The 24,566-nt window shown below is 42.8% G+C and overlaps 1 protein-coding gene across 1 annotated transcript in view; it reads right to left on the bottom strand.

Moving 5' to 3' along the window:
• Positions 1–7,607: 7,607 nt before the first annotated feature.
• The window catches only part of LOC124133903 (WW domain-containing oxidoreductase-like), a 39,179-nt gene continuing 22,220 nt past the window's right edge, over positions 7,608–24,566 (bottom strand). Inside the window, exons 8-9 of the mRNA XM_046498488.2 lie at positions 21,330–21,538; positions 7,608–10,907 (exon numbers count right to left, since the gene is read on the bottom strand). Of these exons, the coding sequence (XP_046354444.1) occupies positions 10,904–10,907; positions 21,330–21,538 (213 nt within the window). The 3' untranslated portion in view covers positions 7,608–10,903. The remainder of the gene's footprint in view (positions 10,908–21,329; positions 21,539–24,566) is intronic.

Here is a 24,566-nt window from a genome sequence, read left to right as displayed (position 1 = left end):
ATTGAGTGGCCTGTTATGACAAGCACATCCACAATCCAATACTGGACCATTCTGTTGCCTGTTATGACAAGCACACCAACAATCCCATACTGGACCATTGAGTGGCCTGTTATGACAAGCACATCCACAATCCCATACTGGACCATTCTGTTGCCTGTTAGGACAAGCACATCCACAATCCCATACTGGACCATTGCGTGGCCTGTTATGACAAGCACATCAACAATCCCATACTAGACCACTGAATTGCCTGTTATGACAAACACATCAACAATCCTATACTGGACCATTGAGTGGCCTGTTGTGACAAGCCCACCAACAATCCAATACTGGACCATTGAGTGGCCTGTTATGACAAGCACACCAACAATCCAATACTGGACCATTCTGTTGCCTGTTATGACAAGCACACCAACAATCCCATACTAGACCATTGAGTGGCCTGTTATGACAAGCACATCCACAATCCCATACTGGACCATTCTGTTGCCTGTTATGACAAGCACATCAACAATCCTATACTGGACCATTGAGTGGCCTGTTATGACAAGCACATCCACAATCCCATACTGGACCATTGAGTGGCCTGTTATGACAAGCACACCAACAATCCAATACTGGACCATTCTGTTGCCTGTTATGACAAGCACACCAACAATCCAATACTGGACCATTGAGTGGCCTGTTATGACAAGCACACCAACAATCCAATACTGGACCATTCTGTTGCCTGTTATGACAAGCACACCAACAATACAATACTAGACCATTGAGTGGCCTGTTATGACAAGCACATCCACAATCCCATACTGGACCATTCTGTTGCCTGTTATGACAAGCACACCAACAATCCAATACTGGACCATTCTGTTGCCTGTTATGACAAGCACACCAACAATCCAATACTGGACCATTCTGTTGCCTGTTATGACAAGCACATCAACAATCCTATACTGGACCATTGAGTGGCCTGTTATGACAAGCACACCAACAATCCAATACTGGACCATTCTGTTGCCTGTTATGACAAGCACACCAACAATCCAATACTGGACCATTGAGTGGCCTGTTATGACAAGCACACCAACAATCCAATACTGGACCATTCTGTTGCCTGTTATGACAAGCACACCAACAATCCAATACTGGACCATTGAGTGGCCTGTTATGACAAGCACACCAACAATCCAATACTGGACCATTCTGTTGCCTGTTATGACAAGCACACCAACAATCCAATACTGGACCATTGAGTGGCCTGTTATGACAAGCACACCAACAATCCAATACTGGACCATTCTGTTGCCTGTTATGACAAGCACACCAACAATCCCATACTAGACCATTGAGTGGCCTGTTATGACAAGCACATCCACAATCCCATACTGGACCATTCTGTTGCCTGTTATGACAAGCACATCAACAATCCTATACTGGACCATTGAGTGGCCTGTTATGACAAGCACATCCACAATCCCATACTGGACCATTGAGTGGCCTGTTATGACAAGCACATCCACAATCCCATACTGGACCATTGAGTGGCCTGTTAGGACAAGCACATCCACAATCCCATACTGGACCATTGCGTGGCCTGTTATGACAAGCACATCCACAATCCCATACTGGACCATTGAGTGGCCTGTTATGACAAGCACATCAACAATCCCATACTAGACCATTGAGTGTCCTGTTATGACAAGCAGACGTTGCTCGAATGAGTGAGTAAGTTTGGTTTAACACCACTTTTAGCAATATTACAGGACTGGTGCCGATTATATAGTGCTAGCCCACTGAGGTACCTTGACGCAGTTGAACATGAATACCCCACACAGACACAGTTTACGGACTCTGTGCCAACCAGTTCTTGTTTTATCCCCTTAATGCCGAGCATCTGACAGGGTCTTTTAATGACCACCTCCATGGTCTAATGGTAGAGCGACCGCCTGGAGAGCGGAAGGTGTGTGTAAATAATCATTGAAATTTGAGGCGTTGAAAATACTCATCAGTGTCAACTGAAAATTGTGATGTAATCACATGATTAAAGTTGGGATGATTGGGATGTTTAGTTGCTGCATCTGATCATGTCCCTCACCTTTGTTGTGAGTGGGTGGGTGGGTGGGTTGGTGAGTGAGTGAGTGAGTGAGTGAGTGAGTGAGTGAGTGAGTGAGTGAGTGAGTGAGTGAGTGAGTGAGTGAGTGAGTGAGTGAGTGAGTGAGTGAGTGAGTGAGTGAGTGAGTGGGTGAGTTGGTGAGTGAGTGAGTGAGTGTTGTTTTACGCCGAACTCAGCAATATTCCAGCTATATGACGGCGATCTGTAAATAATCGAGTCTGGACCAGACAATCCAGTGTTTGACATCATGAGCATCAATCCACGCAATTGGGACCGATGACATGCATCAACCAAGTCAGCGAGCCTGACCACCCAATCCCATTAGTCGCCTTTTACATGCATAGTCGCCTTTTATGGCAAGCATGGGTTGCTGAAGACCTATTCTGAGTGAGTGAGTGAGTGAGTGAGTGAGTGAGTGAGTGAGCGAGTTAGTTTTGATTCCATGGTCTACAAGGTCTGCTTACCTGGTTGAAGAGTGTGCATAGTAACTTTGCATGACCTATCTACTAGGATAAATACCTTGGGCACACATTGCTTGTTCAGACAGTCGTCACCATCTAAAGTACTGTCGGAAATGCAAGACAAATACTATAACAACAACAACAACAACAACAATACCGATAATAATAATAATGTTATCTTCATTATCAACAACAACAATAATACCGATAATAATAATAATGTTATCTTCATTATCAACCGATAACAAGTCAATTGCAGTCAATTGTAGATATGCATCTCAGATAATAACAAATTGATGCTGGATTTGTTTTGTCAACACTGCTCCCATGATGCGTGTTGCATAACACTTGCATAGCCATAGCCATGGTACACAACATCAAAAAAAAAACGTGACGTAAAAGGATATTAGACAGATTTGATACAGGGGTCATTAGGCATACAAGTGTACAAGCTTTATGAGCAGAAAGTACCCCCGGGTTGTAGTTGAATTCGGGATGAAATAAAAGACACAATTAATGTGTCCTGGATTACATTAAGTAATGTCCTCCACGAGAAGAGATTTTGATTCACTGCATGTGGCGATGACCGAGCAGTTTTGAGGAAAAAATATTCCCATCCTGTCTATGAGGTCACTTTACCTTTGCACCAGTCATGACATTCGCAGTCAGGGCTTCCTGGGTCCACCTGCACAAAGCAATCTTAGGGCTAAGACTATCATAAGCCTATGTTGAAGTATGGGAGTTACGATCATCTTAGCGCTAAGATCGCTTTGTGCAAGTGGGCTAAGGTCATTCCACAGACTACATGTTTCTACCATCAGATGGACGAAAAGCATCCATAGTACCATCAGGTGAAGGTAATCATGTCTTTGTTTTGCACGCCGGAACCTGTGATCTGGGACTTATAGATGGATGTGAGCTAGGTTTCAAGGCAATTGTCCTAAGAAAATCATGGTGATGTGTTCATAAACTGGTTGAAACATCAGCTACTGACCAATCTTCATTGTCAAGGATAATATAAGGGTAACGCTATTTTTCAGGGCATTATCATTTGGAGAAGCCCAGGGTCTTCCATTAACTGTTGAAAAGACCGAGGGCTTCTGCAAATGATAATGCCCTGAAAAATAGTGTTACCGTTATTGTAGCTAAAATAGATAGAATTTGTTATCAAATAAAAATAAACAACAATATCGGTTTTGAAACATTTACTGCAATCAACACATAAGGAATGTCACTGACCCACTTTTACAAATATGTAAACTTCACAGAACAAACGATATGACATCACTATTGAACATCAATATGATGTCACCTTAAAACAGGCGTGATAATGGCTCGTCGTCAAGCAATATGAGGGCATAATCAAGTTACAGTGACCCACTCAATTCTTATAACATGCGGGTTGTTTAATGATAACTCAAGCCATTTCAGCTACCGGGTATAATGCCTGTTATCACAAGGTTCAGGAACCAGATACTGTTGCGCCAACCATGAGTAGTCTGAAGGCAGACATGTAGGAATCCCTGACATCTTGCAATGTCTACTTCAGACCAAGTTCAACTCCACATTCAAAATGAGACATGTCAAGGGGTTAAACAACGGAGCCATAGCTGGAGGTATGGCACAAGGCTGAAGATCACAGTCTTGAAAAATAACGTCAGTACTGACAACATGATGGCGTAGATATCAGTCTTCATACCTTTTGGTGATAGTACAGATTCAGAGACGTCATCAGCTGAGTCAGATGCTGGCTTAAGAACTTTTTTGTAGAACAACACATACCGTATTCGACGTAATAAGCGCACAGGGCGCTCTCAAAATTTGAAAAAGGGGGCTCTTATTAGAATATTATTTTGGAGAAAAAAAACAGAGTTGAAAGACATATTTCGTGGTTTATGCTGACAGCCTGAAATGTTCATATACGACAGATATATTTTTCTGGAATTTACTTGTAAGGGTGCATATAACACACGAGTGCTTATTATACGCGAATAAATAAGTCTTTTGTACATTGACCAATCGGAAGGAGTGCTAACTGGGATTGATCACTAGCCAATATATTAGCAAATATTGCCGTGGGCGCTTATTAGAGCGGGGCGCTTATTATGTCGAATACGGTACTTCTTGATTAAAAAAACAAAACTTCCAATACTCATCCAGTCTCATAGCTTTTAAATATGCTTCTAAATTTTCAAAGCAAATACAATGTAGTACGTATCTCAATTGCTACCACCTGTCATAGCATATCTCAGTAAAGTACAACGACAACAATATTTCGAGACCACCCACAACTCAGGTGACATTTGTACCTGTGAGAATGCTTGGGCCCGTGTGAGGTCATAATCTTGGGACAGGAGACTTAGTTTATGCTATTTTCATAGACCTGTGATTCATATTTATTACATGAAGCCAGAAAGGCATTTTTCTAGCATTTCCAACAGTATACTTTCATAGGTTTGCCTCTGCCACTGAATTATTGATGCTCTCTGCAACTTCCAACAACTCATGGCTGAAGACACCAAGAATCTCCAGCAAATTTGGACCTGGGTAAGCAGGGCCCTCGTTTGGCACACTGGAAAAGTGACACTTTTTGGGGCACTTGCAATTCTTTTACTTCCCACATGATCAAAGGCACAACATGTCTATATGATAATAACATAGTTCCACTTTCTTTATCTACATCAAAGAGCAACAGCTAGGGCCAAATACTTCTTCATGTGAATAATTTAGGAAAATGCTTACTTAAACACTTATAAAATTAACCCTTTTGACAAATTTCAGCTCTGATTATTCGACAACGGGGTTGTGTGGTCAGGCTCCCTTACTTGTAATGATGCATGTGATCGTATCCCAATTGCATGGATTGATGCTCATATCAATAACTGGAGTATCTGGTCCAGACTTGGTTATTTACCGATGGACGTCATATAGCTGAGTGCGGCGTTAAACAACAAACAAACAAACATAGAAACAAACATACTTAGTATAAAGTCCAAAACATGGAAGTGTCAAAATGAACAAATGCTAATTCGTATGACAGATAGGATAACTTTCATTATGATTGGCTGAGTTTTCCTAGTTCCTCCAATTATTCAAATCTCTTGGGGCAAAATGTTTTCATCATATCTTGTCCTTTGAAGTATAAATGGTCAAAATAACTCACACATTGAAACAATATATCAGCACACTCATATGTCATTTTCACAATATTTCTTGACAAATTTAATATGAGGCTGTTGCTGCTGCTGCTGCTGCTGATGATGATTGTTATGTCATGTTGTGAATGTTGGATATCACAGGTCCAAAAAATGACAGATTATAAACTTTCAAAGATCACACCAGTTGATATGTTCAATATACAACATCATCAAGTTGCGAGCTCATGTTTGAATCTCAATATAGAACGACGTTTTATCGTGAAATAAACCACACTTCGTTCTTCATTGTTCTTTGTGAATTATCACATAGTTATCTTGTATTAAACTATAACCAGTGGTGCCCTTTGATATTCCTGAGTGCACTTGTGTGTTTGAATGTATCAGCAAACCCTATTTCTGCTGGTATCAATCATCAGATGTCCATGACAGCATCCACCAAGTGTTCTCATGGGAAGTCTACAGTTCCCTTAGAAGATAGCAATGCAGTGTTATCATTCAGAGCCACACACATGTTGTAGAAGATGACACTGATTACGCTTTTATCAGAATCAATATGTACCACTCAGACATGCTATACAAAGATATAGTGTCTAGTGAAGTCTGAGTCTGATAACTTGTTGGCTCACAGAATCCTGCGCAAGTACACCAACCGGCTTTCACGTGTGTATCGGAGTACTGCATCTGACATACTGCATGTTGCATGCTTTGACTGTGTCTCTTGTCCTTCACCCATGTGTGCAGGTATATATCATACCAGGCATCCTGTGTCTGTGTCTGGTACCTTGTGTCTGTGTCTGGCATCCTGTGTCTGTGCCTTGCATCCTGTGCCTGTGCCTGGCATCCCGTGTCTGTACTGTGTCTGCATCTGGCATCCTGTGTCTGTGTCTGGCATCCAGTGTCTGTGTCTGGTATCCTGAGTCTGTGCCTGGCATCTTGTGTCTGTGTCTGGGATCTTGTGTCTGTGTCTGGCATCTTGTGTCTGTGTCTGGCATCCAGTGTCTGTGCCTGGCATCCTGTGTCTGTCCCTGGCATCTTGTGTCTGTGCCTGGCATCTTGTGTCTGTGCCTGGCATCTTGTGTCTGTGCCTGGCATCATGTGTCTGTGCCTGGCATCTTGTGTCTGTCCCTGGCATCCTGTGTCTGTGCCTGGCATACTGTGTCTGTGCCTGGCATCCTGTGTCTGCATCTGGCATCCTGTGTCTGTGCCTGGCATCCTGTGTCTGCATCTGGCATCCTGTGTCTGTGCCTGGCATACTGTGTCTGTGCCTGGCATCCTGTGTCTGCATCTGGCATCCTGTGTCTGCATCTGGCATCCTGTGTCTGGCATCTTGTGTCTGTGTCGGGCATCTTGTGTCTGTGCCTAGTATCTTGTGTCTGTCCCCGGCATCCTGTGTCTGTGCCTGGCATACTGTGTCTGTCCCTGGCATCCTGAGTCTGTGCCTGGAATCTTGTGTCTGTGTCGGGCATCTTGTGTCTGTGCCTGGCATACTGTGTCTGTGCCTGGCATACTGTGTCTGCATCTGGCATCCTGTGTCTGTGCCTGGCATCTTGTGTCTGTGTCTTGTATCTTGTGTCTGTTTCTTGTATCTTGTGTCTGGTGTACTGAGACTGTGCCTTGTATCTTGTGTCTGTGTCTTGTATCTTGTGTCTGGTGTATTGAGATTGTGCTTTGTATCTCGTTTGTATCTTGAGTCACTCCCTTGTATCTTGAGTCTCTCCCTTGTATCTTGAGTCTCTCCCTTGTATCTTGAGTCTCTCCTTTGTATTTTGAGTCTCTCCCTTGTATTTTGAGTCTCTCTCTGTATCTTGAGTCTCTCCCTTGTATTTTGAGTCTCTCTCTGTATCTTGAGTCTCTCCCTTGTATCTTGAGTCACTCCCTTGTATCTTGAGTCTCTCCCTTGTATCTTGAGTCTCTCCCTTGTATCTTGAGTCTCTCCTTTGTATCTTGAGTCTCTCCTTGTATCTTGAGTCTGTTGCTTGTATCTTGAGTCTGTTGCTTGTATCTTGAGTCTGTTGCTTGTATCTTGTGTCTCTCCCTTGTATCTTGAGTCTCACCCTTGTATCTTGAGTCTCTACTTGTATCTTAAGTCTCTCCCTTGTATCTTGAGTCTCTCCCTTGTATATTAAGTCTCTCCTTGTATCTTGAGTCTTTTCCTTGTATCTGGAGTCTCTCCCTTGTATCTGGAGTCTCTCCCTTGTATCTGGAGTCTCTCCCTTGTATCTTTAATCTCTCCCTTGTATCTTGAGTCTCTCCCCTGTATCTTAAGTCTCTCCCTTGTATCTTGAGTCTCTCCCTTGTATCTTGAGTCTCTCCTTGTATCTTAAGTCTCTCCCTTGTATCTTAAGTCTCTCCTTGTATCTTAAGTATCTCCCTTGTATCTTGAGTCTCTCCTTGTATCTTGAGTCTATCCCTTGTATCTTAAGTCTCTCCCTTGTATCTGGAGTCTCTCCCTTGTATCTTGAGTCTCTCCCTTGTATCTTGAGTCTCTCCCTTGTATCTTAAGTCTCTCCTTGTATCTGGAGTCTCTCCCTTGTATCTTGAGTCTCTCCCTTGTATCTTGAGTCTCTCCCTTGTATCTTGAGTCTCTCCCTTGTATCTTGAGTCACTCCCTTGTATCTTGAGTCTCTCCCTTGTATCTTGAGTCTCTCCTTGTATTTTGAGTCTCTCCCTTGTATCTTGAGTCTCCCCGTGTATCTAGAGTCTCTCCTTGTATCTTGAGTCTGTCCCTTGTATCTTGAGTCTCTCCCTTGTATCTTGAGTCTCTCCCTTGTATCTTGAGTCTCTCCCTTGTATCTTAAGTCTCTCCCTTGTATCTTAAGTCTCTCCTTGTATCTTGAGTCTCTCCCTTGTATCTTGAGTCTCTCCCTTGTATCTTGAGTCACTCCTTTGTATCTTGAGTCTCTCCCCTGTATCTTAAGTCTCTCCTTGTATTTTGAGTCTCTCCCCTGTATCTTGAGTCTCTCCCTTGTATCTTGAGTCTCTACCCTGTATCTTAAGTCTCTCCCTTGTATCTTGAGTCTCTCCCCTGTATCTTGAGTCTCTCCCTTGTATCTTGAGTCTCTCCTTGTATCTTGAGTCTGTCCCTTGTATCTTGAGTCTCTCCCTTGTATCTTAAGTCTCTCCCTTGTATCTTAAGTCTCTCCTTGTATCTTAAGTCTCTCCTTTGTATCTTGAGTCTCTCCCCTGTATCTTAAGTCTCTCCCTTGTATCTTGAGTCTCTCCCTTGTATCTTGAGTCTCTCCCTTGTATCTTGAGTCACTCCCTTGTATCTTGAGTCTCTCCCTTGTATCTTGAGTCTCTCCTTGTATTTTGAGTCTCTCCCTTGTATCTTGAGTCTCCCCGTGTATCTAGAGTCTCTCCTTGTATCTTGAGTCTGTCCCTTGTATCTTGAGTCTCTCCCTTGTATCTTGAGTCTCTCCCTTGTATCTTGAGTCTCTCCCTTGTATCTTAAGTCTCTCCCTTGTATCTTAAGTCTCTCCTTGTATCTTGAGTCTCTCCCTTGTATCTTGAGTCTCTCCCTTGTATCTTGAGTCTCTCCCTTGTATCTTGAGTCTCTCCCTTGTATCTTGAGTCTCTCCCTTGTATCTTAAGTCTCTCCTTGTATCTTGAGTCTCTCCCTTGTATCTTGAGTCTCTCTCTGTATCTTGAGTCTCTCCCTTGTATCTTGAGTCTCTCCTTGTATCTTGAGTCTCTCCCTTGTATCTTGAGTCTCTCCCTTGTATCTTGAGTCTCTCCCTGCCATGTAGTGGTTAATGGTAACTCACAGTACCAGTGTGATCATTCAGAGTTCAGCATTGCCACAGGTATGTCAATTATGATGCAAGACACATAACCCGAGTACTTCAGTCCTGTGCATTGTTTCCAATGCAAATCCCATATTTTAACACAACATGCACTTGTAACAAACTTTGTCAAAGTGCTCAACTTGCTGGTACATTCACACCAGATAGGAGCAATGTTTATACGACATCATGAAGCATGTTCCATGGATTCCACAGCACTGTGTAAGGGTGTGAGGTATTACCGGTATATCGGTAAACTGAGGGTCATTCCGTCCACGGTACGTATCACAATATCATTTTTTCATGTGTGATATATCAGGTGATTTCAAATTGGGATTTTTATCATGTCTCTAATGTTATATACTTGTCAAATGCATCCGGGCATCAAGATGGCTGTGTATTTAGTGAATGAGTAAACATTATGTTGTACCAGCATCTTGTTTGAACTTCAGTTCATACCTCAATGTATCAGATTGCTTCTGAATGATAAAAAAAGAATTATACAATATATCATGATATGTGATACGCCTTGTGCATTGCAAAAAAAAGTGGTGCCCTTTTAACATCCAATACCCATCCCTAGCATTGTGTGACTTCTTCCTTACTGTACTAGATTGGCCTGACTGGAACATGGTACTGGTGTCATGAGCTTTGTTACAAAGCTTCGAAGTCGATACGCCGACATGCAAGGCTGCATGACTGGCTCTCTACCCAAGAATCTGTTAATTGACATACCGTATTCGACGTAATAAGCGCCCAGTGCGCTCTCAAAGTTAGAAATAGGGGGCTCTTATTAGAATATTATTTTAGTGAAAAAAAACCAGTTGAAATTCTTAAATTTCGTGCTGACAGCCTGAAATGGTTACATATGACAGATATATTTTTCCAGAATTCAATTGCCCATAATTAAGGGTGCATATAAGACACGGGTGCGTATTATATACCAATAAATAAGTCTTGTGTATATTGATCAATCGGAAGGGGTGCAAATATCGCCGTAGGCTCTTATTGGAGCGGGGTGCATATTACGTTGAATACGGTATTAATAATTGTTTCAATTGTTTTACAAATCTCTTATTCATCAATAAAGAAATTGACAACGCTTTTTAAGAATTTGATCCAGCAATATTTTGTTGAATACCTATTGATTCAGCCCACAAAACAAGCGACAGTTGATGACAGTTCAGTGGTCCTAGAATCATCGGGGACTGATCATTTGTTTCAAGACAAGTTGTCTTTGATCCATCAGCTTCTTGAAAATGACCCCACCTTTGTGTCACTGTTGGCTTGAAGGTCCTGAACATATAACAAAACACTGTGTCGGCCATGTATGTTCCGTGTCTGCCATCTTGTCTCCCTCTGTTGTCACTTTCAGTTCTGGTCTGAATCTCACCTGAAATGATAACAGAAAGGAATTCATGACTCACGAAGAAAAAAAATAGTATTGAGGTCCTAAATTCCCTATGGAATATCATTCTTCATGAGTGTCAGAAATTGTTTTCTATTGTTTAGTTCAATTTGGTCCATAATTTAATTAAATGAGTGGACTGCGTTTTTGTCACAGTGCATGCCTACCTACACTAAGTCAACTCACAAATTGTGAACTTTAAAACATTGCTTTCTCACACTGTGAGTGAGTGAGTGAGTGAGTGAGTGAGTGAGTTGGGTTTAATGCCACTTTTAACAGTATTCCCGTTTTATCATGGCATGTTTGCATAATGTGGGAGGAAAGCCCGAAGTGATGCAGGTCTCAGACAATTTTTACTTTGGAGAAACCCACGAGCATGAGTATGGTGTCACCTCCCAATGCAGGGGAACTGACTATAAAAGTCCAGTTTCCACCCTTGCCAAACTAGGCTGGTATTATGGAGTTGGCTGGACTAACAAGCCTATGCATAGTCCAATCAAAATCGCACAACAAAATCGAAAACAATAGTGCAGATTTCGGTCGATTGCAGGATTTACAAAGCATGTGCACCGCCAACTCATTGTCAACAGATACTTTTCAAATCTTTTAATGTTTTTAATCAAGGTGCTCGAATGATTTCATGCACTTCCGGGTGTAAGACCCGTTTAATTACAATATAGATCTTGATTATCAATCAGATAGTCTAGAATTGGAACCGCCAGTTAGTTTGAAGCAAATGCAAGTTACGAGAGGTGAAATCTGATTGGTCCATAGGAGAGGCATAGAAGGGACATAATTCGTTAAAGCCATTAGTGGCGCTACGATAAAACCCGGGAATTCCAGCCTGGTTAGGCAAGGGTGGAAACTGGACTTTTACAGTCAGTTGACTCCCTTTGCCTCGGGAAGTTGGTATGGTGCTGAAAAACAAAACCAAGAAACAATTGGGGGAAACCAAGACTTGAACCCACAATAATAGGTTTCAGGAGTGCCCAAGGTATGAAACTCAGCACAGAGAATTGTGGCACCTGAGACGACTGGGCCACCTGTGCTCCGCTGTGAAGGGGAAGAAAGTAAGATTCTGTAGCTAATATGAATGTCAACAGGGAGAGAAATAGACCTCGTCTGTAACGAGAGTGACAATTTCTTATCATTAGGAAAAGACACAGCTGTCATCATTTTGGAGAGACACAGCTCTGTTCATTGGGGAGAGACACAACTGTCATCATTTTGGAGTGACACAGCTCTGGTCATTAGGGAGAGACACAACTGTGATCATTTTGGAGAGACACAACCCTTGTCATTAGTGAGACATAGCTCTGGTCTGTAAGGAGAGACACAGCTGTCATCATTTTGGAGAGACACAGCTCTGTTCATTAGGGAGAAACACAACTGTCATCATTTTGGAGAGACACAACTCTGGTCATTAGGGAGAGACACAGCTCTGGTCATTAGGAAGAGACACAGCTCTGGTCATTAGGGAGAGACACAACTGTCTTCATTTTGGAGAGACACAGCTCTGGTCATTAGGGAGAGACACAACTGTCTTCATTTTGGAGAGACACAGCTCTGGTCATTAGGGAGAAACACAACTGTCATCATTTTTGAGAGACACAGCTCTGGTCATTAGGGAGACATAGCTCTGGTCTGTAAGGAGAGACAGCTCTGGTCCGTAAGGAGAGACACAACTGTCATCATTTTGGAGAGACACATCCCTTGTCATTGGAGAGACACAGCTCTCTTCATTAGTGAAAGATAAGTCTTATCAGGGACACAACTATCATCATTGGGGAGCAACACATCTTGATTTGCATAAGTCTTACAAGATTCATTTAGAAACAGATTCACACAATTTATTTAAACCCGTCAGCCTGTATGTTGACCTTGGTACAGCTGTCTCTCTCAGAGGGGGTGGGGAGTTGAGAATAACATTCTTATTAAATATTCCACAACCAACAAAAGGACACTGCTTCACAATGGCAGTGCTGTAAAGGAGGTATTGATGTAGGCAGATAAGTCAACTGCATAGGTATGTTATGAAAGGAGGGGTATACAGTATTGATCAGCGTGACAAATACCTCTACTTATTGACTGTGTACTGCTGCGACTGTGGTCAACAGCTGGGGGGAGATTGCATAACGCTAACACGGCAGCTGTTGCTAAAAAGGTGCAAACACATCACTGTATTATTGAAACACACTGTTATTCATAGAAAAATATTATAGGATGAATAATTTCCAATTACTGAGTCTTGATATTAGAATCTCCCAACCTAGTCTTTTGAGTCTCCTATCTCAACCTATCACTGTGGATATTGAGTCTCCTCTCTGTGTCATGGTGGCTATTGAGTCTCCTATCTGTGTCACGGTGGCTATTGAGTCTCAGATCTGTCATGGTGGCTATTGAGTCTCCTATCCAAGTCATGGTGGCTATTGAGTCTCTAATCCAAGTCATGGTAGCTATTGAGTCTCCTATCCAAGTCATGGTAGCTATTGAGTCTCCTATCCAAGTCATGGTAGCTATTGAGTCTCCTATCCAAGTCATGGTAGCTATTGAGTCTCCCCCCTGTCATGGTGGCTATTGAGTCTCCTATCTGTCATGGTGGCTATTGAGTCTCCTATCCAAGTCATGGTGGCTATTGAGTCTCCTATCCAAGTCATGGTGGCTATTGAGTCTCCTATCCAAGTCATGGTGGCTATTGAGTCTCCTATCCAAGTCATGGTGGCTATTGAGTCTCCTATCCAAGTCATGGTGGCTATTGAGTCTCCTATCCAAGTCATGGTGGCCAATGAGTCTCCTATCCAAGTCATGGTGGCTATTGAGTCTCCTATCCAAGTCATGGTGGCCAATGAGTCTCCTATCCAAGTCATGGTGGCTATTGAGTCTCCTATCCAAGTCATGGTAGCTATTGAGTCTCCTATCTGTCAAGGTGGCTATTGAGTCTCCTATCCAAGTCATGGTGGCTATTGAGTCTCCTATCCAAGTCATGGTAGCTATTGAGTCTCTAATCCAAGTCATGGTGGCTATTGAGTCTCCTATCCAAGTCATGGTAGCTATTGAGTCTCCTATCCAAGTCATGGTAGCTATTGAGTCTCCTATCCAAGTCATGGTGGCTATTGAGTCTTCTATCCAAGTCATGGTGGCTATTGAGTCTCCTATCCAAGTCATGGTGGCCAATGAGTCTCCTATCCAAGTCATGGTGGCTATTGAGTCTCCTATCCAAGTCATGGTGGCTATTGAGTCTCCTATCCAAGTCATGGTGGCTATTGAGTCTCCTATCCAAGTCATGGTGGCCAATGAGTCTCCTATCCAAGTCATGGTGGCTATTGAGTCTCATATCCAAGTCATGGTGGCTATTGAGTCTCCTATCCAAGTCATGGTAGCTATTGAGTCTCTAATCCAAGTCATGGTGGCTATTGAGTCTCCTATCCAAGTCATGGTAGCTATTGAGTCTCCTATCCAAGTCATAGTAGCTATTGAGTCTCCTATCCAAGTCATGGTGGCTATTGAGTCTTCTATCCAAGTCATGGTGGCTATTGAGTCTCCTATCCAAGTCATGGTGGCTATTGAGTCTCCTATCCAAGTCATGGTGGCTATTGAGTCTCCTATCCAAGTCATGGTAGCTATTGAGTCTCCTATCCAAGTCATGGTGGCTATTGAGTCTCTAATCCAAGTCATGGTGGCTATTGAGTCTCCTATCCAAGTCATGGTAGCTATTGAGTCTCCTATCCAAGTCATGGTAGCTATTGAGTCTCCTATCCAAGTCATGGTGGCTATTGAGTCTTCTATCCAAGTCATGGTGGCTATTGAGTCTCCTATCCAAGTCATGGTGGCCAATGAGTCTCCTATCCAAGTCATGGTGGCTATTGAGTCTCCTATCCAAGTCATGGTGGCTATTGAGTCTCCTATCCAAGTCATGGTGGCTATTGAGTCTCCTATCCAAGTCATGGTGGCCAATGAGTCTCCTATCCAAGTCATGGTGGCTATTGAGTCTCATATCCAAGTCATGGTGGCTATTGAGTCTCCTATCCAAGTCATGGTAGCTATTGAGTCTCTAATCCAAGTCATGGTGGCTATTGAGTCTCCTATCCAAGTCATGGTAGCTATTGAGTCTCCTATCCAAGTCATAGTAGCTATTGAGTCTCCTATCCAAGTCATGGTGGCTATTGAGTCTTCTATCCAAGTCATGGTGGCTATTGAGTCTCCTATCCAAGTCATGGTGGCTATTGAGTCTCCTATCCAAGTCATGGTGGCTATTGAGTCTCCTATCCAAGTCATGGTAGCTATTGAGTCTCCTATCCAAGTCATGGTGGCTATTGAGTCTCATATCCAAGTCATGGTGGCTATTGAGTCTCCTATCCAAGTCATGGTAGCTATTGAGTCTCTAATCCAAGTCATGGTGGCTATTGAGTCTCCTATCCAAGTCATGGTAGCTATTGAGTCTCCTATCCAAGTCATAGTAGCTATTGAGTCTCCTATCCAAGTCATGGTGGCTATTGAGTCTTCTATCCAAGTCATGGTGGCTATTGAGTCTCCTATCCAAGTCATGGTGGCTATTGAGTCTCCTATCCAAGTCATGGTGGCTATTGAGTCTCCTATCCAAGTCATGGTAGCTATTGAGTCTCCTATCCAAGTCATGGTGGCTATTGAGTCTTCTATCCATGTCATGGTGGCTATTGAGTCTCCTATCCAAGTCATGGTGGCTATTGAGTCTCTAATCCAAGTCATGGTGGCTATTTGGGTCTCCTATCCGTCATGGTGGCTATTGAGTCTCCTATCTGTCATGGTGGCTATTGAGTCTCCCTTCCAAATCAATCATGATGGCTATAGGATCACACACAGCTGCTATCTCATCATGTACAAACAAGTGAATGAGTAATAAAAATGAACAGGGTCAACATCTGTTTTCTTTCACAGGTTATCGTGGTTAATTTAAGTTGTTCATGAATAAATCCACATGCCTACAGCATTCAACATTTCTAGTACATGTATATGTAATCGACTGAGACTTTCCATATGATCTGAACAAATCTAATCAAAAGGGGATGTTCCTTCTCTATTTTGAGTAAGTGAGTGAGAGAATATGAAAAAATAATACTTTTCAGCGTTAGAAAGTAACAGTTTTCATCCACTAGTCCTTATAATGATAACATATAGCAAAACCCTTAAAAATGGCAATTTTCTACTAGTCCCTATGATACCTTTACCATTGGGCAGTTTGTCAAGGACTCTAGGACTAGTGCCAATTTCTAACCCTGCTTTTCAGAAAATTACTTTCACCTCAAATCACAAAATTAATGCATCCAAAAGAGAAAGCAAGTACTGATGCCTTGTATGAAATATGTAAAAAAGTTACTGCATGTACCAACCCTTTTGTGATGTATGTGATTGTTTTTCTCCCATGTGTAGTGAGCCTGACATGACAATAAACTCCAATACATGTCCAGAAGAAAATGCCTTACTATATTAATGTGAGCAAGGGACATTCACATTAATTTTAGACTCATTAATTTCATAATTTACAGTACATATTACAAGTCATCAGTTTGGTACATCATAGAATAAAAGAGTCCCCTATTCAAAGTTCAGTGGTATATGAATACATATTTCTAGAAACATATTCATTGTGAACTGGTAGATCAAGATTAAGTTGAAAATATCTCAACTTTATTAACTTGCTCCAAATTTTCAGAACAGTGCTAGGTAATCGAGACTGTCAAGGATGTGTGTGAAGAATGCACTGGCCATCTGTTGTTAGGAGCCCTGGCCATGAATCAATACATTGTGAGAAAATGCCCCTCACTAATGCCCTGTGTCTACACACTCTTACAGCACTGACAGACGGAAACTTCATCACAGATCTGTTCTGCTCTTGGGGATGGGTGGCCCAGTTGTCCGAGTGCACCAATAGCTGTGCAGGGTTGGATACTTTAGTCACACCAGAATCTGATGAACAGGCCATGAATCATTACATTGAGTGAAACTGCCCCTCACTAATGCCCTGTGTCTACACACTCTTACAACACTGACAGACTGAAACTTCATCACAGATCTGTTCTGCTCATGAGGATGGGTGGCCCATTTGTCCGAGTGCACCAATAGCTGGATACCTCAGTCACACCAGAATCTGATGAACATGAGTTTGAATCCATATTTGGCCTCATTATGTCATGGGTTTGTCAGTACCATATCTGTACTCGTGGATTTAATCAGAGTGCAAAATACCAACGTATTTTCTTGAGTATAGTGCGCACCCATGTAAAATGCGCACCCCCCTCTAGCGGATTTAATATTTTGGAAAATAAATATTCGAATACCAAGTGCAGAAAAAAATTACGCCGTACCCCTTCAGCAAAGTCCAATAAACGAACGGGTGATGAGAAACTTGGCCAGTACAAATTTGAAAATTGAGATAAAAAATCACCTGACATGTTGATTTACCGTTTAAATTGTATTTTTGTTCTGCTAGGCATTGTTTTATATCAAGATTACCATGTGTATTTTCTCGTAAACTAAGTCGGACACAGCAATCAGCTGTACACACGTTTTCTTGGAATCTACCGGTGATTCGGTCAAGACACACCCAATGATATAACTTTACACGATTTTAATGCAAGGATTGGCAGAAATTGTATCTGAAACTATTTTTTTATCAGGAATAATATATTCCAATAACTTGTTAATTTAGATGCAGCTTTTACTTAACATATTTAAAATAAAAATAACCCTAAGCAAAGCAGCTGATCGCTATTGCCGGGTATTATTTTTTACATGGAACCTGTCTGACCAGTCACTGTCAAGGCTCCCGTGCACGTTTATCGCGAGAATTACGTGTTGACATAGAATCGTCCAACAAAAACAAATATGACTTTTAACGAGTCACAGTATGGCATTTATGATATATGTATCCATTCTCTGTCAACTAAAGTTCGTTTCAAGGCATCAATAGCGGTAATCTGACCGCGGTTGCTGTTAATAACGGTGAGTTGTGCGATCTTCCGATCGCTTCACACACGATTTCGCCGAAATTCATTAAAAGAATATTAAAAGGAATTTTGAATAAAATTAATAAAATAAGTTACAAACATAAGTCCAGATATACAAAGAACACTTTTTATAGCCAGACAGTGTAATTACATGACTAATTTGCGTACTTCAGTATGGATTTGTTGACATGGTATTTCCGGTGTTACTCGCTCACGGTAATGTCTTTCCATGGGGGAAAAAAACATCAAAACTCATTAATTCGTGTATAATGCGCACCCTCTTCTACACAGCTGTGTTTTTTGGAGAAAAAAAGTGTGCACTATACTCAAGAAAATACGGTAAGACCTGAATCTGACTTTATTCCCGTTTTGTTGCTATTCTTCCCACATCAAGCTGAAGGGCAGGAATATAACTGAAATACTTTTAAAGTGAGGTTAACCTCCACCTCTGTTTTGTTGCTATTCTTCCCACATCAAGCTGAAGGGCAGGAATATAACTGAAATACTTTCAAAGTGAGGTTAACCTCCACCTCTGTGTTATTGCTATTCTTTCCACATCAAGCTGAAAGGCAGGGATATAACTGAAATACTTTCAAAGTGAGGTTAACCTCCACCTCTGTTTTATTGCTTCTCTTCCCACATCAAGCTGAAGGGCAGGAATATAACTGAAATACTTTCAAAGTGAGGTTAACCTCCACCTCTGTTTGGTTGCTATTCTTCCCACATCAAGCTGAAGGGCAGGAATATAACTGAAATACTTTCAAAGTGAGGTTAACCTCCACCTCTGTTTTGTTGCTATTCTTCCCACATCAAGCTGAAGGGCAGGAATATAACTGAAATACTTTCAAAGTGAGGTTAACCTCCACCTATGTTTTATTGCTACTCTTCCCACATCAAGCTGAAAGGCAGGGATATAACTGAAATACTTTCAAAGTGAGGTTAACCTCCACCTCTGTTTGGTTGCTATTCTTCCCACATCAAGCTGAAGGGCAGGAATATAACTGAAATACTTTCAAAGTGAGGTTAACCTCCACCTATGTTTTATTGCTACTCTTCCCACATCAAGCTGAAAGGCAGGAATATATGACTGAAATACTTTCAAAGTGAGGTTAACCTCCACCTCTGTTTTATTGCTACTCTTCCCACATCAAGCTGAAAGGCAGGAATATAACTGAAATACTTTCAAAGTGAGGTTAACCTCCACCTCTGTTTTATTGCTACTCTTCCTACATCAAGCCCACAGATGTTGATGTAAAGAAAGTACTTTTCAAATTGGCATTTACCTCCAACCGTCTTGTTGTTTTTCTGTAACAATTTGGAGGCCTAGTGGGCGAAGTTGCTGTAATCCACTTTGTAGAGTTGCGAGATCTGATTGTTGTTGGTTTGAATCTCAGATATGTCATGAGTGTGATCCATGGTCTGTGAGTGAGTGAATATGGTTTTACGCCACTTTTAGCAATATTCCAGCAATATCATGGCGGGGGACACCAGGAATGGGCTTCACACATTGTACCCATGTCAGGAATCGAACCCGGGTCTTCGGCGTGACGAGTGAACGCTTTAACCACTAGGCTACCTGACTGCCCCCATGGTCTGTGTACATCTCACTGTGAGATTGTTACTAGAATGGTTGTTCAGACTTGTCCAACTTAAGTCTCTAAGGGACTGGTAAATTATTACAGTATGTTGGTGTTCGTGTGTTAGTGTTAGTGTGTGTGAACTTAAGGGGAGGGGGGGGGGAAAGGGCAGTTCCTGAACTCGAGCAAACACAAAATGAACAATGATTGTAGTAGCTCCATTGTTATACATCATTTCGCATATTTCAACAATTAGAAATATCCACAAAAGAAGCCACATCAGTTGCTTGTTGTAAACATAAAACACATCCCAGTTATAAAAGGCATAAATCCAATTCGGTCCCTGCATATAACGGTCTGTTATTTTTGCATCATCTGCAACCACCAAGGCTGATTGTCTACCAATGATGTCCCAAAAAACTGACACAATAAATCAGGTTAATTGCTTTCACGCACTGCTTCACAGAGACAGATGTTACACAGACACATGGAACATATGACAGAATCCCAAGGATGTGGTTTGACACATCTGTTTGTGTGTGTTTGTTGTTCAAAGCGTCACTCTGCAATATTCCAGCTACCTGAAGGAAATCCCGCAGGGTTGACCTTATAACCAGAGAATGGGTACAAGTGGTGCACACTCATCCCCACATCTGGCAACCATTTTTTTCCCCCAAAAAGGCAACCTGTGTCAGTCTTCTATCATGTGTTTGGACATGTGATGACGATCAGTAATACTGGATTTTCCTGTCCATTTGGTGATCACGTGACAACACCCTAAAAGTCAAAATGGCCAAACACATAGTCAAGTGATCTTTACTCTTAAAAAAAAATTGGGGATACTTGGAAATAAATTAAAATTCCAAAAATTGTAAGAGCTATTAGTTTCTTGTAATAGTTGTATGGTAATAATGAATGCATTGGGAACACATTACAACCAGTAATGAACCAGTATATATTATTGTCACAGTGGTTTCCATGACCAGAACTAGTGATGTCCTAGGCCTGTATTATCTAGGGGAGGTAAAAATGTTTTTGTGATGAAAAAAGGAATAACCATGATGATCTTGTTGTAGAAAGCCAGGGAAAAACCCCTCAGTGTCTACCTACGAGACAGTAACTAGTCCATCAAACATCTACAAGTCAACACCTCAGCACAGAAACACGTGTCTGTCGACACCTACCTATCTCAGCACAGAAACACGTGTCTGTCGACACCTACCTATCTCAGCACAGAAACATATCTGTGTCGACACCTACCTATCTCAGCACAGAAACACATCTGTGTCGACACCTACCTATCTCAGAACAGAAACACATCTCTGTTGACACCTACCTGTCTCAGCACAGAAACACATCTGTGTCGAAACCTACCTATCTCAGCACAGAAACACATCTGTGTCGACACCTACCTATCTCAACACAGAAACACATCTGTGTCGACACCTACCTATCTCAACACAGAAACACATCTGTGTCGACACCTACCTATCTCAGCACAGAAACACATCTGTGTCGATACCTACTATCTCAGCACAGAAACACATCTGTGTCGACACCTACCTATCTCAGCACGGAAACACATCTGTGTCGACACCTACCTATCTCAACATAGAAACACATCTGTGTCGACACCTACCTATCTCAACATAGAAACACATCTGTGTCAACACCTACCTATCTCAACACAGAAACATACCTGTTTGACATCTACCTATCTCAACACTGACTTCATTTGTTTCTTTGTTAGTTTGGTTTAAGCATATTTTATTCACAATGTAAGAGATTGGGTCCAAGTTGTCAATCTTAAAACACTCTCTGAGAAACAAATCTGCGTTGACACTCACCTATCTTCCTGATCTTCAGTCTGTGTTGTGACACCCATAGTCCTGCTTGCGAGGAGTTTCCCACTAATTTCCCACAATGCCCGGCCTAGTTTGTCATCGCATGAGGCGGGGGAGGGCATACACCTGCAGCAGTTGTTGAAGTACATCCCTCCCAGCCCCTCCAGGTCCAGGGACACGCCACAGTATACGGTAGTTGAGGCTCCTTGTTGCTGTACACAAAACAAAGATAGTGACAATCTCAGTCATATCATGGCATGGCAGTAGATTGCGGGAAGTAATTTTTGTTTGTTCTTTAAAGCCACACTCAGCAATATTCTAGCTATATGATGGCAATCTGTGGTCTGGTGGTAAAAAATCGAATCTAAATCAGAAAATGCAGTGATTGACATAATGAGCAATGATCTACGCAATTGGGATATGATGGCATGCATCAACCATGTTTGTTTTTTGTTTTGTTTGTTGTTTAACACCGCACTCAGCAATATTCCAGCTATATGATGGCTGTCTACGAGTCTGACGACTCGTTCCCTTCAGTTGCCTCCTATGACAAGCACAGGTTGCTGGAGGCCAATTATAACTTGCATGGGTATGGTGCTGACCATGGATCATAATCAGGAAGATTGCCAAGGACAAGGGACACAACTCTGCATGACCTACTACTGCACCCACCTGGGTCATCTGTGACGATGGTTGTGATGAATAAACTGCTAAGTCTGGTAAGCCAGTACTTCCAGTGGGTCCAAGAAAACTACCGGACAAAATTCCGGCAAATTTGGTTTCATATTGAGATTTTCCCTCCCCTCCACCATTGGACCTTGAAACATGTCACAAATGCCCAAGTTGGACAACATTGGCATAATAGTATTATGATAATACGATTATATTGTGTTAGGCCTATGAGATGTGTCAATGAAGCACAGATCGGTACAACAACCCTAAAGCAAAACGACAAATGTTGACACTCCCGTCTGATTGACATTAATTTCTACAACAGAAATCCCTGTTATAGCACTTTCATTATATAATTGTGGCTAGTTTTGGTGATCAATGATTGATATTACATCTATCAGCATCTTCAGTAACTCATTGGCCCAACATGACTTCCATGAGCCTTTCTCGGGATTGCGACCACCAATGGCCCAAGACTATGTACGTCATCCACGTCAGAGGGTATTCCTGGAGATTTCTCCTTTACAAGTCAGTGAGGTGGGAATGAACAGGCAGCGCCTAGTCATCCTCCTGGGCCTCACTGGCTCTATGTAGGCTCTGAGGGTACAGACGGGACATAGCAGCAGTTCATCCTGGTCCTCGCTGCCTCAATGTAGGATCTGAGGGTACAGACGGGACATAGCAGCAGCTCCTCCTGGTCCTTGCTGCCTCAATGTAGGCTCTGAGGGTACAGACGGGACATAGCAGCATCTCATCCTGGTCCTCGCTGCTTCTATGTAGGATCCGAGGGTACAGACAGGACATAGCAGCAGCTTATCCTGGTCCTTGCTGCTTCTATGTAGGCTCTGAGGGTACAGACGGGACATAGCAGCAGCTTATCCTTGTCCTCACTGCTTCTATGTAGGCTCTGAGGGTAAGGACGGGACATAGCAGCAGTTCCTCCTGGTCCTCACTGCTTCTATGTAGGCTCTGAGGGTATGGACGGGACATAGCAGCAGTTCCTCCTGGTCCTCCTGGTCCTCACTGCTTCTATGTAGGCTCTGAGGGGACAGACGGGACATAGCAGCAGCTCCTCCTGGTCCTCGCTGCTTCTATGTAGGCTCTGAGGGGACAGACGGGACACAGCAGCAGCTTATCCTGGTCCTTGCTGCTTCTATGTAGGCTCTGAGGGGACAGACGGGACACAGCAGCAGCTTATCCTGGTCCTTGCTGCTTCTATGTAGGCTCTGAGGGGACAGACGGGACACAGCAGCAGCTTATCCTGGTCCTTGCTGCTTCTATGTAGGCTCTGAGGGTACAGACGGGACATAGCAGCAGCTTATCCTTGTCCTTGCTGCTTCTATGTAGGCTCTGAGGGTACAGACGGGACATAGCAGCAGCTTATCCTTGTCCTTGCTGCTTCTATGTAGGCTCTGAGGGTACAGACGGGACATAGCAGCAGCTTATCCTTGACCTTGCTGCTTCTATGTAGGCTCTGAGGGTACAGAGGGGACATAGCAGCAGCTTATCCTTGTCCTTGCTGCTTCTATGTAGGCTCTGAGGGTAAGGACGGGACATAGCAGCAGCTTATCCTTGTCCTCGCTGCTTCTATGTAGGCTCTGAGGGGACAGACGGGACACAGCAGCAGTTTATCCTTGTCCTCGCTGCTTCTATGTAGGCTCTGAGGGTACAGACGGGAAATAGCAGCAGTTTATCCTGGTCCTTGCTGCTTCTATGTAGGCTCTGAGGGTAAGGACGGGACATAGCAGCAGCTTATCCTTGTCCTCGCTGCTTCTATGTAGGCTCTGAGGGGACAGACGGGACACAGCAGCAGTTTATCCTTGTCCTCGCTGCTTCTATGTAGGCTCTGAGGGTACAGACGGGAAATAGCAGCAGTTTATCCTGGTCCTTGCTGCTTCTATGTTGGCTCTGAGGGGACAGACGGGACACAGCAGCAGTTTATCCTTGTCCTCGCTGCTTCTATGTAGGCTCTGAGGGGACAGAGGGGACATAGCAGCAGCTCAATGTAATAGAGGGGTGGGATGGTAAAATATCTTGTTGGTCAGGCTGTTTGTTTTTGGCTATAAAATCCCAGCACAGGAGTGTTGTTCCCACTGGACTCGAGTGGCATCCAGAGGATGGAGCTCACTAACACTGGCTGCTGTAGCTAGAGTTAGTAGGAAGATGGTCTTCTGAGTCAAGTTCATAGGGGCATTGTCGGAGGTGAGCGACATTCAAATCTCATGCGGGAGGATAAAACTTCAGCTAGCTAGGTGTTTCTTTGTTCTCAGGTGGTACAAGTAAACCACCACAAATTGCAACATTGCATCTGTGGGGGTGAATGCCATGTTATTTGACAAAAAATCTCAAAGGATGCTCATTTATCATCCTACAGTCGCCTGGTGGATGGTCTGTGAGCTCGATTTACGCTTGGGCTGCTCACCTCCAGTAACCCTATGGCGATATTAAAAAGGGTTGATGCAGTCCAAGGTTGATTAACCAAAGACACCTTGAAGCGAGGATTCCAAGAGGAGGCAGATAGGTAACTCTGTCTCCCGAAGAGGGTCAGTGAGGCTGTGGTTTGGAGAA

The sequence above is a fragment of the Haliotis rufescens genome, unplaced genomic scaffold, assembly GCF_023055435.1.
Source record: "Haliotis rufescens isolate VD_foot unplaced genomic scaffold, xgHalRufe1.0.p SCAF_17, whole genome shotgun sequence".
In the NCBI taxonomy this organism is placed as follows: Eukaryota; Metazoa; Mollusca; class Gastropoda; order Lepetellida; family Haliotidae; genus Haliotis; species Haliotis rufescens.
Note: the sequence above shows the minus strand (reverse complement) of the source record. Positions and strands in the feature narration are given on the sequence as shown.